Raw genomic sequence first — 12,710 nt, 5'->3', positions numbered from 1 at the left:
TCATGTGCGCAGTTCCTCCGGCCACCAGCCCGGCCTGTACGCCGTCACGGACTCTTTCTGCCCGTCCTTGGTGCTGAGGGACAGCGCCTTGTTGTGGTGCTCCAGTCGCACCAGTCCCAGGCCCCGCCTTCCCACGATGCCTCGCAGCCTCCCTGCCCTCTTCCCTTCCTCCGTGCTGATCTGGGCATCGCTGAAATCTGCAGTGGGTGGTGGTGGGCTGTGGAGTAGGGGGGTGGGGTGGGGTGTGGGGTCATAATGGGAACGACTTGTCAGTGACGGTTCACGGCTTTTGAGTGTAATGTTTATGGCATTGTTGTTGTTGTTGTTATTATTACTTGAGTGTGATGTTTATGGCATTGTTGTTGTTGTTATTATTACTTGAGTGTGATGTTTATGGCATTGTTGCTGTTGTTATTATTACTTGAGTGTGATGTTTATGGCATTGTTGTTGTTGTTATTATTACTTGAGTGTGATGTTTATGGCATTGTTGCTGTTGTTATTATTACTTGCTTGCTTGCATATGTCATGTCAGTGAACGTTCAGTTTTTTCGTGTAATATTTGTGGCGTTGTTGTTGTTGTTGTTACTTGCATCTATGCTTTAGCAGAGGCCAGTTACAGTACTGAGTTCTGGAGTTCTATTCACCCTATACCAACAGCAATCATACTGCTGACCACAGAGTCAGGTAACCTGCGGTACCCCCCTCCCTCCCAAATCCCCACAACTTTTAAGGCCAGACACGGTAGTGAAATTTTGACCAAAATCATGATTTTTTGTGATTTTCGTTTTTTTCGCATAATTTGCTTCTTCAACATCTAATCTTTATAGTCTGTTTCACCTGGGTACTATATTATTCACTTAAATAAAGCTTCAAACAGCATCAACATGTGTGATTTCTTGTGAGTACAAGCTCATCTCTTTCTTTTCCTGTTTTCTCAGTTTTGTGTTTTGTCCTTGTAATACCATTTTTCAAAATGCTAATGCTCAAAAACTTTAAAAGATAGCATGTTCAAACTTGGTACTTTCTTTATGTATTCATCTTTACTATAGTGCAGTGGTTTGTATAGTACTAGTAAAAGAATGAATATACACTCATTTGAAAAAAAAAATGTCAAGGAATTCATACACATTTCAACAAAAAAAAACCCCAATAATAAATGTATTTATTCAAAATCCAAAATACCACTGCACTATAATAAAGAACAAATACAAATAAATCAAATAAAACAAACAGAAATAACATATCTATAAAGGTACCAAAGTTCTAAGCTTTTAATTTTTTTGTTTGTCGGCCATTTTGGATTCGTTTCCATGGAAACTGTCACGACAAATTGCACAAAATGACCTTTTTAGACATGTTTAGTCCAATATCTTTGCATACCATGTCAAAGAAAGCCATAAACTTCAAGTTTATTTCATACGTTTTTGTACTACCGTGTCTGGCCTTAAGCTGAGGGTCATCTGGGGTTTTCTCCCTTTAACTAAAGCCTCAGCTCTGAGCTACAACCACAACAATGAGAAATCAAAAACAACTTCTACCACAGCCACATTTTTCTGACCAGTTAGCACGCTTTGATGCACATATCACCTCTTTATGATTATAATAATACTAACAATAATAGGAGTGGGACTTTTTTTTTTTGCATTCATAACTGCCTAACCTTACGGCTCAAGGCCATAATATAGTTCATGTTCCACAAGGGTAAACATGAATGTGTTACATCAAATGTTATGTATGTATACAATCAACTTTGTAAACTTGTAAAAAGCACATGTTCTACCCATCAAAATGGGAATGTTTTCAATTTCAGAGAATAAATTAACAGCTGTAGCTTATTTGAATAAAAGTCATGTGATCTTCCACTGATCTCATGATAAGATTGTCAATAATGGTAATATCAACACACGGACACATTATCAAAGGGCATATATCTATAACTGCACACACACACACACATCTCTCTCTCTCTCTATATATATATATATAGAGAGAGAGAGAGAGAGAGAGAGAGAATTGGAAATGGATTATTCATGTAAATACCACAGCCCCAAATGAAGGGGAGAGATAGAGAGAGGCAGAGAGACACAGAGAGGGAGAGACATGATCCTGACCTGTCAAAAACAAGGGGAAGCAATCGTTTCCTGATGATGCCAGTGTGGTGAGTGCGAGCCGTCAGCTCCTGTCCAATGTAGCAGCCCTTGGTGAAGCTGACTGCAAGCGTACAAAAACACACGCCACACTGGACACTGCTATTAACCAACATCTCTGTCCTTGTAAACATACTGACTGGCACAAGATCCCGTCTTTGCATCCATGCACAGTCTATACTTCACTACACCTTCATCCATCCCTGGACTTCTGTCCATGTCATTGGTGCACCTGCGAAGACAACGCCACCACTCTCCTCCAACGACATACATGCTTCATCCTTAAATAATGAATTTTTTTTTTTTTACAGTTTTTTCAAAAAAAAGAAAAAGAAAAAAAGTTAAGTGGCTTGTTACCGCCAAGCGTTCTGACAAAAGACATTATCTGTTATCATTGGCTGATTAATTGTGTGTCTAGTTACTGTTTATTATCACTCAAATTTACTTGCCCGTTCTCAATTTTTCTTTTCTTGTGATCATGTATGTTCAAGAGTGTGTACACACACACACATGCACACACACATTGACAAAGCCACAGTTCACAATACCTCAGTTATTCTAGTCATACTGCAAGTTGACAAAGGCACAACAGCTCAGTAGTTAGAGCACTGGACTTTTAATTCTTGGGTTCTGGGTTTCAAATCCTGGCTGCATCTGGATGGTTAAGGGTAAAGATTCATCCAATCTCCAAGGTCAATATACGTGCAGACCTGCTCAAGTGCTTGGAACCCCTTCATGTGCATACGCATGCAAAAGATCAAAAACGTACGTTAAAGATCCCACAATCCACATAAGTGTTCGGTGGGTTATGGAAACATGTACATACCCTGCATACACCCTCCCAAATGCAGAATATGGCTCCCTAAATGGCAGGTTTAAAAACAGCCATGCACGTAAATGCCCTACTTACTTACTGCCTACTTATGCCCTCTTGTGTCTTGGGCCAGTCTCTGAATGGTATCCCAGGTGTGCTTCTGGGTCTTGAGTTCTCCTTTGACTGTTCAATGCCATGTGTTCTTTGGCCTTCCTTTTTTTTTGCATCTACCTTCTGGTGTCTAGTAAAGGGCTGTCCAGGTGATGTTACCATGCTTTCTTCACATGATTTGTGTCCAACCCATTTCCACCACCTTCTCATGATGACATTCTCCGTGTTCGCTTGATCGCACTGGAATATTGGTAGTTGATTGGAGATGGTAGTGGACAAGAAAGATGTGAAAGCCTACTTATGTTTGAGCTGCAGCCCACAGATGGGGGTGGGGAGGTGGGGGTGGTGGTGGACTAAAGCAGTTTGTTTGCAGTAGCACTGAATGACATCAGTCCAGCACTGTTCATTTTCTTCCTTTCCCAGGCTCTGACAGGGACCCCACCCCTTCCTCTCCCCTCTGCCCCCCTCCCCTCTCCACCTTCCCGTTTCAGAGCTCTGCCCTGCACCTCCTTCAACCAGAAGTGTGACCCCTGCTATCTCCTCCCCCCTTTCTCTCCCTATCACCCCTCCCCAGTCCTCCCGTCTTCTGCACTGTGACCAACCTTGTAGTTAAACTCTGGTTATACAATCATGCAACCTCAACCTGAATCTTGTATTTGTATTGTATTACTCTTTTATCAGGAAAGATTCCTCTGTGTGAAATTCAAGCTGCTCTCCCCTGGGAGAGTGCACTGCTACAGTGCTGTGCCACTCATTGTTTTTTTCAGGGTTTTTTTTTCTGCCTGCCGGCAAGTGTATTTGTTTTCCTATCAAAGCGGATTTTTCAGCATGATTTTGCCAGGGACTACCATTTTGTTGCAGTGGCTTCTTTTATCTGAACTAGGTGCATGCTTCACACAGGACCTCAGTGTATGGTCTCATCGGAATGATGTGTCCAGACCACTACTCAAGCTCTCTATCAGAGTGGGAGAAAGTACTGCAAAGTGTGAGAGTAGATTCCATGATGTTCTCACTTCCTAGGCATTACCACTAAGCCACCAAACTGCTCTTCCATCAACTGTTCCATACGTGATGGATGCAGCATGTGTGTGTGACTGAACCCCAGACAGCGGTGCTCACCCCCGTTCATGATGGTCAGGTTGCTCTCCAGCGGCAGGCAGCCACCTGGTGGCAGGTCGGTACCACCCTCCGGTATCCCCCACTGGTAGCGCAGTGAGTCGTACGCCTCACCGCTCTCTCCACTGCTCACCAGCGTCTCTGTGGAGGGCAGAGGGAAGGAAGGAAAACCTGTGTTGTATCATATCCGCTACTTTAACTGAAACATCGCAGGTCCTACAGCTTTTTACAGCCATTGGGGCTGTGAATTCATATCGACTGTGTTTAATGCTTGGTATGAGAAGGCACAGCAGAGTCTCTCTTCTTCTGCCTCTTAACCTTCCCCGACTGGAGTTAGGTGGGTGAAGTGAGGTGAACACAAGGACTGTATCAGGACTGTCAAGACCATACAAATGTTCAACAGTGTCAACACAAACTTGTCACATTTACAAACAGAACCACTAACACAAACCCACAAAACACAGTTCATGGCACAGTATCCGAACTATTCAACTCCTTATTGCAAATAAGACTAGGCCATGCTGCGGACACCAGCCATTCCACTTAATTCATCATCTTCAGATTACAAAAAATCATAAAAAAGGAAAAAAAACAACAACAATACTTCAAAGCCAAACAAAAATACATAAAAAGACCATATAGGCAAATAACACTGCAGAATGGGCAGCTAGTGCCCATCCCAGTGTTTACACCTCATTACCTGATAACTAGAGCAAAACAGCGCAGATCGTACATCACAGACTGCGGAAAAGAGAAAAAAGTGTCAAAGCTTGCTTGAAAAAAGAAAGGGGAATGGACTGGGAAGGCAGAAAAACGGAGACAACAGTGAACAAAGAAAAAAGGCAGAAACAAAGAGAGTGATAGACATGAGGAAATTTCTAGCAAAGCATTTCCAGAAGGCGGGGATGCTACTGAAACTGAAAGACCCCCAGTATCCCCACAGGGGAAGGCTATCGTAGTTGCATGGAAGCATTCTCTTACATGTCAAAAAAGCTTAGGTAAAAACAAACAAAAGCAAACAAACCTTCTCCAGTTTTGAACAAAACTCGCTGACCAAAGGCAGGTACCCTGGGGTCGGACACACTGACCACTGCCTTGGGGACGTCCACTTTTGTGGTCTCAATGGCAGTCTTCTTTCCATCGCCTTCTTGTTGACCCGTCAGAGGCTGAGTGGGGTCAAGGCCACTGGGCACAGCCCACACTTTGTACTCGTCACTGACGTCTGTGATGTCCACCTGTGAAGGTAAAGGTCAGTAATGTGTGGGGGCCGAAACTAAGCCATGGAAAAAACATGAATGCTAACAGTGGGAAAAACAAAGAAGTTCTTGCAGACAATGTGTTTGCCTTGAATTCGTTATCTTATTGATTATACTCATTATCCACAAAGACACCACAGTCGTTTTTCTGAAAATTCCCTCACTACCACTTAAAATGGAAAACAACAAAAACAAAAAAGAAAAGCAAACAAACAAAAAAAACAAAACAAAAACAAACAAACCCACAGCATAAGCTTATTTGGCAACACATGCAAAACAAATCCATGTTAATGCAATCATAAAATGTTTATCTGTTCACTATGTCCCACTTGTACTTACAAAAGTTGTTTAACAATCTGGACAACAGTTTGCAGAAACAGAGTTCCATATTTCAAAACACAAGTCATCAGCTTTCAAACAGGCCTGTATCACCAAGACACAGGTTTTTTTTCCCCAAAAAAACATTCACCCATCATCACTTTCCTTCTCTCAGTTTCCCTGAATTTACCATCATGAAGTAAAATCTTGACTCTGACTTTGTCCCCCTTCCCTGAGAAAAAAACAACTGTGTTTGGCTCTCTGAAGCATCAGTCATTCTGTCAGATGGTCTGTTAGTCTTTTGAAACTTCCAACTGTTTGTCTGTTGAAAATGTAACAGTGCAGACATAAAAATTCTCACTTCTTAACCAGCTGACTGACAATGCTGACTTTTTGTTTTGTTTTGTACTAAACGTTTTGTGTTTATCACACAAATGTGAAAAAAAAAACCACACAGAAATGTTAATTCGATTCCTCCACATAATCTCTTTCTTCTGTACTCCCTCCCCCACCCTTCCCTGCCTTCTCAGGTTCCTCTTCTTTTTTTTTTTTTTTTTTTAAATATCAGATAGCTCTACATGGTATGCCTTTTTTCTTCATTACTTTCCCCTTTTACAATGTAGTTCCATAGAATATAACTATAAATTTTTAACATGGGAAATTTTTGAGTCTGCTCCAACACATCAAGAATCACAAAATGATAAGAACATAAAGGCTAGGCATAAACACATACATTAATTAAAAAAAGAAGAAGAAGATAATAAAAACTGAAGTGGAAAAATAAATCTGTGTTTTAATTCCCTCTTTCCTTTTTTTCTCAACTTACTCTGCAACGTATTTCTTTATTCATTTTTTTATCCTATTCATCCTATCCCAATGCCCACTCTGTCAGTCAGTCTCTTTCTCTCCCTCCCCACCTTCTTTCTTATCCGGTATCGTTTCACGGCTTTCATGAAGTCCTCCTTCAGTGAAGCATCGCACTCAATCAGAAGGCAGACACTCTCCAGCTTCTGAGTTTGGTTGTACACGATCAGGTCATACAGCACACGGCCCTGTCAACACACAGCATACACAATCAGGTCATGCAGTACACAGTCTGTCAACATACATCATACACAGTTAATCAGGTCATACAGTACACGGCCCTGTCAACACACATCAAACACAGTCAGTCTGGTCATATAGTACACAGCCCTGTCAACACACATCATACTCAGTCAGTCTGGTCATATAGCACATGGCCCTGTCAACACACATCATACACAGTCAGTCTGGTCATATAGCACATGGCCCTGTCAACACACATCATACACAGTCAGTCTGGTCATATAGCACATGGCCCTGTCAACACACATCATACACAGTCAGTCAGGTCATACAGTACATAGCCCTGTCAACACACATCATACACAGTCAATCAGGTCATACAGCACACAGCCCTGTCAACACACATCATACACAGTCAATCAGGTCATATAGCACACGGCCCTGTCAACACACATCATACACAGTCAGTCAGGTCATACAGTACATAGCCCTGTCAACACACATCATACACAGTCAATCAGGTCATACAGCACACAGCCCTGTCAACACACATTATACACAGTCAGTCAGGTCATACAGTACACAGCCCTGTCAACACACATCATACACAGTCAATCAGGTCATACAGTACACAGCCCTGTCAACACACATCATACACAGTCAGTCAGGTCATATAGTACACAGCCCTGTCAACACACATCATACACAGTCAGTCAGGTCATATAGTACACAGCCCTGTCAACACACATCATACACAGTCTGGTCATATAGTACATAGCCCTGTCAACACACATCATACACAGTCAGTCTGGTCATATAGCACACGGCCCTGTCAACACACATCATACACAGTCAGGTCATATAGCACACGGCCCTGTCAACACACATCATACACAGTCAATCAGGTCATATAGCACACGGCCCTGTCAACACACATCATACACAGTCTGGTCATATAGTACACAGCCCTGTCAACACACATCAAACACAGTCAGTCAGGTCATACAGTACATAGCCCTGTCAACACACATCAAACACAGTCAGTCTGGTCATACAGTACACAGCCCTGTCAACACACATCATACACAGTCAGTCTGGTCATATAGCACATGGCCCTGTCAACACACATCATACACAGTCAGTCTGGTCATACAGCACACGGCCCTGTCAACACACATCATACACAGTCAGTCAGGTCATACAGTACATAGCCCTGTCAACACACATCATACACAGTCAATCAGGTCATACAGCACACAGCCCTGTCAACACACATCATACACAGTCAATCAGGTCATATAGCACACGGCCCTGTCAACACACATCATACACAGTCAGTCAGGTCATACAGTACATAGCCCTGTCAACACACATCATACACAGTCAATCAGGTCATACAGCACACAGCCCTGTCAACACACATTATACACAGTCAGTCAGGTCATACAGTACACAGCCCTGTCAACACACATCATACACAGTCAATCAGGTCATACAGTACACAGCCCTGTCAACACACATCATACACAGTCAGTCAGGTCATATAGTACACAGCCCTGTCAACACACATCATACTCAGTCAATCAGGTCATACAGTACATGGCCCTGTCAACACACATCATACACAGTCTGGTCATATAGTACATAGCCCTGTCAACACACATCATACACAGTCAGTCTGGTCATATAGCACACGGCCCTGTCAACACACATCATACACAGTCTGGTCATATAGTACATAGCCCTGTCAACACACATCATACACAGTCAGTCAGGTCATACAGTACACAGCCCTGTCAACACACATCATACACAGTCAGTCAGGTCATACAGTACACAGCCCTGTCAACACACATCAAACACAGTCAGTCAGGTCATACAGTACATAGCCCTGTCAACACACATCAAACACAGTCAGTCAGGTCATATAGCACACGGCCCTGTCAACACACATCATACACAGTCAGTCAGGTCATACAGCACACAGCCCTGTCAACACACATCATACACAGTCAGTCAGGTCATACAGTACATGGCCCTGTCAACACACATCATACACAGTCAGTCAGCTCATACAGTACATAGCCCTGTCAACACACATCATACACAGTCAATCAGGTCATACAGTACATGGCCCTGTCAACACACATCATACACAGTCAATCAGGTCATACAGTACACGGCCCTGTCAACACACATCATACACAGTCAGTCAGCTCATACAGTACATAGCCCTGTCAACACACATCATACACAGTCAGTCAGGTCATATAGTACACAGCCCTGTCAACACACATCATACTCAGTCAGTCAGGTCATATAGTGCACAGCCCTGTCAACACACATCATACTCAGTCAATCAGGTCATACAGTACATGGCCCTGTCAACACACATCATACACAATCAGGTCATACAGTACAAAGCCCTGACAACACACATCATACAGAGTCGATCTGGTCATACAGTACACAGCCCTGTCAACACACATCATACACAGTCAATCTGGTCATACAGTACACGGCCCTGTCAACACACATCATACACAGTCAATCAGGTCATACAGTACACAGCCCTGTCAACACACATCATACACAATCAGGTCATACAGTACACTGCCCTGACAACACACATCATACACAGTCAATCAGGTCATACAGTACACAGCCCTATCAACACACATCATACACAGTCAATCAGGTCATACAGTACACAGCCCTGTCAACACACATCATACACAGTCAATCTGGTCATACAGTACACAGCCCTATCAACACACATCATACTCCGTCAATCAGTTCATATAGTACACAGCCCTGTCAACACACATTATACACAGTCAATCAGGTTATACAGTACACTGCCTTGACAACACACATCATACTCCGTCAATCAGTTCATATAGTACACAGCCCTGTCAACACACATTATACACAGTCAATCAGGTCATACAGTACATGGCCCTATCAACACACATCATACACAGTCAATCTGGTCATACAGTACAAAGCCCTGACAACACACATCATACACAGTCAATCAGGTCATATAGTACACAGCCCTGTCAACACACATCATACACAGTCAATCTGGTCATATAGCACACTGCCCTGACAACACACATCATACACAGTTGATCTGGTCATATAGTACATGGCCTTGTCAACACACATCATACACAGTCAATCTGGTCATACAGTACACAGCCCTGTCAACACACATCATACACAGTCAATCAGGTCATATAGTACACGGCCTTGTCAACACATCAAACACAGTCAGTCAGGTCACTCAGTTCATAGCCTTGTTGATACACACCATACAAAGTTAGTCAACAGTACTGCATTCTTGCCTGTTTCAGTGCTAAGTGTTGGAGTCAACTATCAATTTCAATTTATATCATGACTGTCCAGTCATATACGAAAACACCAGAGAAAAGCACAAGGAATTTTGAAAAAAAAAAAGTTGAATTTTCCTATCAAAATATAAAACTACTCAAAAAAAAAGTATGAATCTCGATGAAAGTTAATGACAATGTTTCCTGACTGCAAATTAAAACTGAAGCTTTACTTTACCCTTCTTCTCACACACCATGTTCTTGCACATGTGATGTTGAAACTTCAATAATCTTTCTCTCACAAAAGACAAGTACAAGCAGAAATAAAACCTCGAGACAAAACAACGTCTTCACTTTAAAGTATTTCATTACAAGACAGCAAGCAAAGTGTATATTATACATGATTTTATAATTGTAAATTAATCTGTTTACACACACACACACACATACATACATGTAAATAAATACATGATTTTATAATTGTATATCAATCTGTTTATCATACACACATACATACTTACATATATGTATATCTGTATATCTATCTATCTATGTCTCTCTCTCTATATATATGTGTGTGTGTGTGTGTGTGTGTGTGTGTATCTTTTCTTATGTTTTAGGACTTTCCACACATAATTCAAGAATAATACAATTTTTCATTTTGGATCTGTTTTACAACAAAAAACAACAACCCCCCCCCCCCCCCTCCCCCCACAAAATCTTAAAACAGTCGATCACCTGCACATTGAGCATCATACAGTACTGAGCAGCCATACTGTCAATGCCGTCTGTGAACTCCGTAATGTCACTAGTCACCAGACCCTGCAGGAGGTCGATGGTGTCACGGCCGCTCACACGCACCATGGCACGACTGTCCAGCCGATAGGCCCCTGGGGTCTGGGTGTGACTGTGGCAGCGCCGACCATGGTGGGGGCTGGGCAAGGGTGGGGGGGGAAGGGCGGGTCTGGCGACTCTGGACAGCAGCAGTCTCTCTGCCGACATGAGGCAGCGTCTGATGCAGTAGCTCACCATGGTGGTCTGGCTCACTGAAGTTAGTTTTTATAGCTGTTTGTATGTTTCTTTTTATTGTTTTTATCTTAGTTTATGTGAACAATTTTTTTCTCCAACATGTACTGGGAAGATTGAATTCGATCCTGGTGTATCCCTGTGACAAACAAGAAGACATGAATAAAAATGGGGGAGAGGAGGGGGGGGTGGGGGGTGGGTGTGTGTGTGTGTGTGTGGGAGGGGGGCGGGGGGGGGCAGGGACTTGGGGGAGGGGGAGGGAGAGGAGGAATGATACAATTCAAAACAATTTCACTTTATTAATTCCTCACAGGGGAAATTTACTCAAACACACATCAAGAACCACATAAATGCAATGATAAGCATGTACAGGTATACAACACATATAAAAAAATGTTTCATATCACACACACACACATTCTAAAACCAAATTCCTCACCATCTTTCATCACACACATACACACACACACACACACACACACATAGCCGAGTGGTTAAAGCATTGGACTTTCAATCTGAGGGTCCAGTGTTCTAATCTCAGTAACGGTGCCTGGTGGGTAAAGGGTGGAGATTTTTCCAATCTCCCAAGTCAACGTATGTGCAGACCTGCTAGTGCCTGAACCCCCTTTGCGTGCACACGCATGCAGAAGATTTAAGTATGTACGTTAAGGTCCTGTAATCCATGTTAGTGTTTGGAGGGTTGTGGAAACAAGAACATACCCAGCATGCATATCCCCGAAAACTGAGTATGGCTGCCTACATGGTGGGATAAATAAACAAAATGGTCATACACATAAAATGTTACATGTCTGTCTGAGTGTGTATGTGTGTGTGCCTGAAATATGACTGAATGACACAGGAAACAAATGATGAGCACTAAATGGCAGACGTCAGTTGGCTATACCCAGGTATGCATCCTGTTGTGCAAATGACCCCTTAGTTTGTAAACTAGTTAGAGCTTGGTCTCTGATCGAGGATAGGTGCGATATAAATATCCATATCAAATCAAATCAAATCAGAACAAATTGACATAAACAATAAGTCTTAAGCTGATCTAGCATCAAACAGGACTGTGTGAGTTTATCCGGAATATTTTGTTTTAAATGTGCATGTAATTGTGAGGCCAATCATTTTCTGAATACATTATTTGAATGCTTAGTCCAAAGCTAGAGTATCTTCTGTATGACATTACAGATTACACCACAAACTGATTTCTTTCTTGATCATTATTATCATTATCTTTTTTTTTCATTTGTATTACTGTTAGTATCATTTTGCTTTCAAGAACTTTTGCTGGATTTTCCATTTGTTCATCCTATGGTAAGCAAAAACCTGAAATCAGTTACAATACTTGCTGTCCTTGATGGTAACAGTGAAACTTGTTCTTAAGTCCAACTTTAAAATGTCTGACTGATTTATTCCAGACCTAGTCATTTCCTCCAGGTAATTTCTCTATATTCCAAATTGGGGCACGGAAAAAAAAAAAAAAAAAAGAAGAAGAAAAAAGGTGTGTATGAATTAATGAATTTGGGCGAGTTG

The 12,710-nt window shown here is 42.1% G+C and overlaps 1 protein-coding gene across 1 annotated transcript; it reads right to left on the bottom strand.

Annotated features, from left to right (window-relative positions):
• Positions 1–11,292, bottom strand: LOC143283218 (iron-sulfur cluster assembly factor IBA57, mitochondrial-like). The gene is made up of 6 exons (XM_076589394.1): positions 10,884–11,292; positions 6,681–6,815; positions 5,214–5,424; positions 4,193–4,330; positions 2,113–2,212; positions 1–217 (listed from the first exon to the last, which is right to left on the bottom strand). Exons 1-6 carry the CDS (start codon positions 11,175–11,177, stop codon positions 1–3), a joined length of 1,095 nt encoding a protein of 364 aa, XP_076445509.1. The 5' UTR covers positions 11,178–11,292.
• Between the last annotated feature and the right edge of the window lie 1,418 nt (positions 11,293–12,710).

The sequence above is a fragment of the Babylonia areolata genome, chromosome 6, assembly GCF_041734735.1.
Source record: "Babylonia areolata isolate BAREFJ2019XMU chromosome 6, ASM4173473v1, whole genome shotgun sequence".
NCBI classification, from domain to species: Eukaryota; Metazoa; Mollusca; class Gastropoda; order Neogastropoda; family Buccinidae; genus Babylonia; species Babylonia areolata.
Note: the sequence above shows the minus strand (reverse complement) of the source record. Positions and strands in the feature narration are given on the sequence as shown.

Excerpts from the sequence above, each read along its gene's own strand:
- LOC143283218 (XM_076589394.1), bottom strand. The coding sequence starts at position 11,177 with ATGGTGAGCTACTGCATCAGACGCTGCCTCATGTCGGCAGAGAGACTG. Across the intron at positions 6,816-10,883 it reads GTATGATGCTCAATGTGCAG|GGCCGTGTGCTGTATGACCT; the intron begins GTGATCGACTGT and ends GTGTGTTGACAG. Across the intron at positions 5,425-6,680 it reads GATACCGGATAAGAAAGAAG|GTGGACATCACAGACGTCAG; the intron begins GTGGGGAGGGAG and ends TTACCTTCACAG.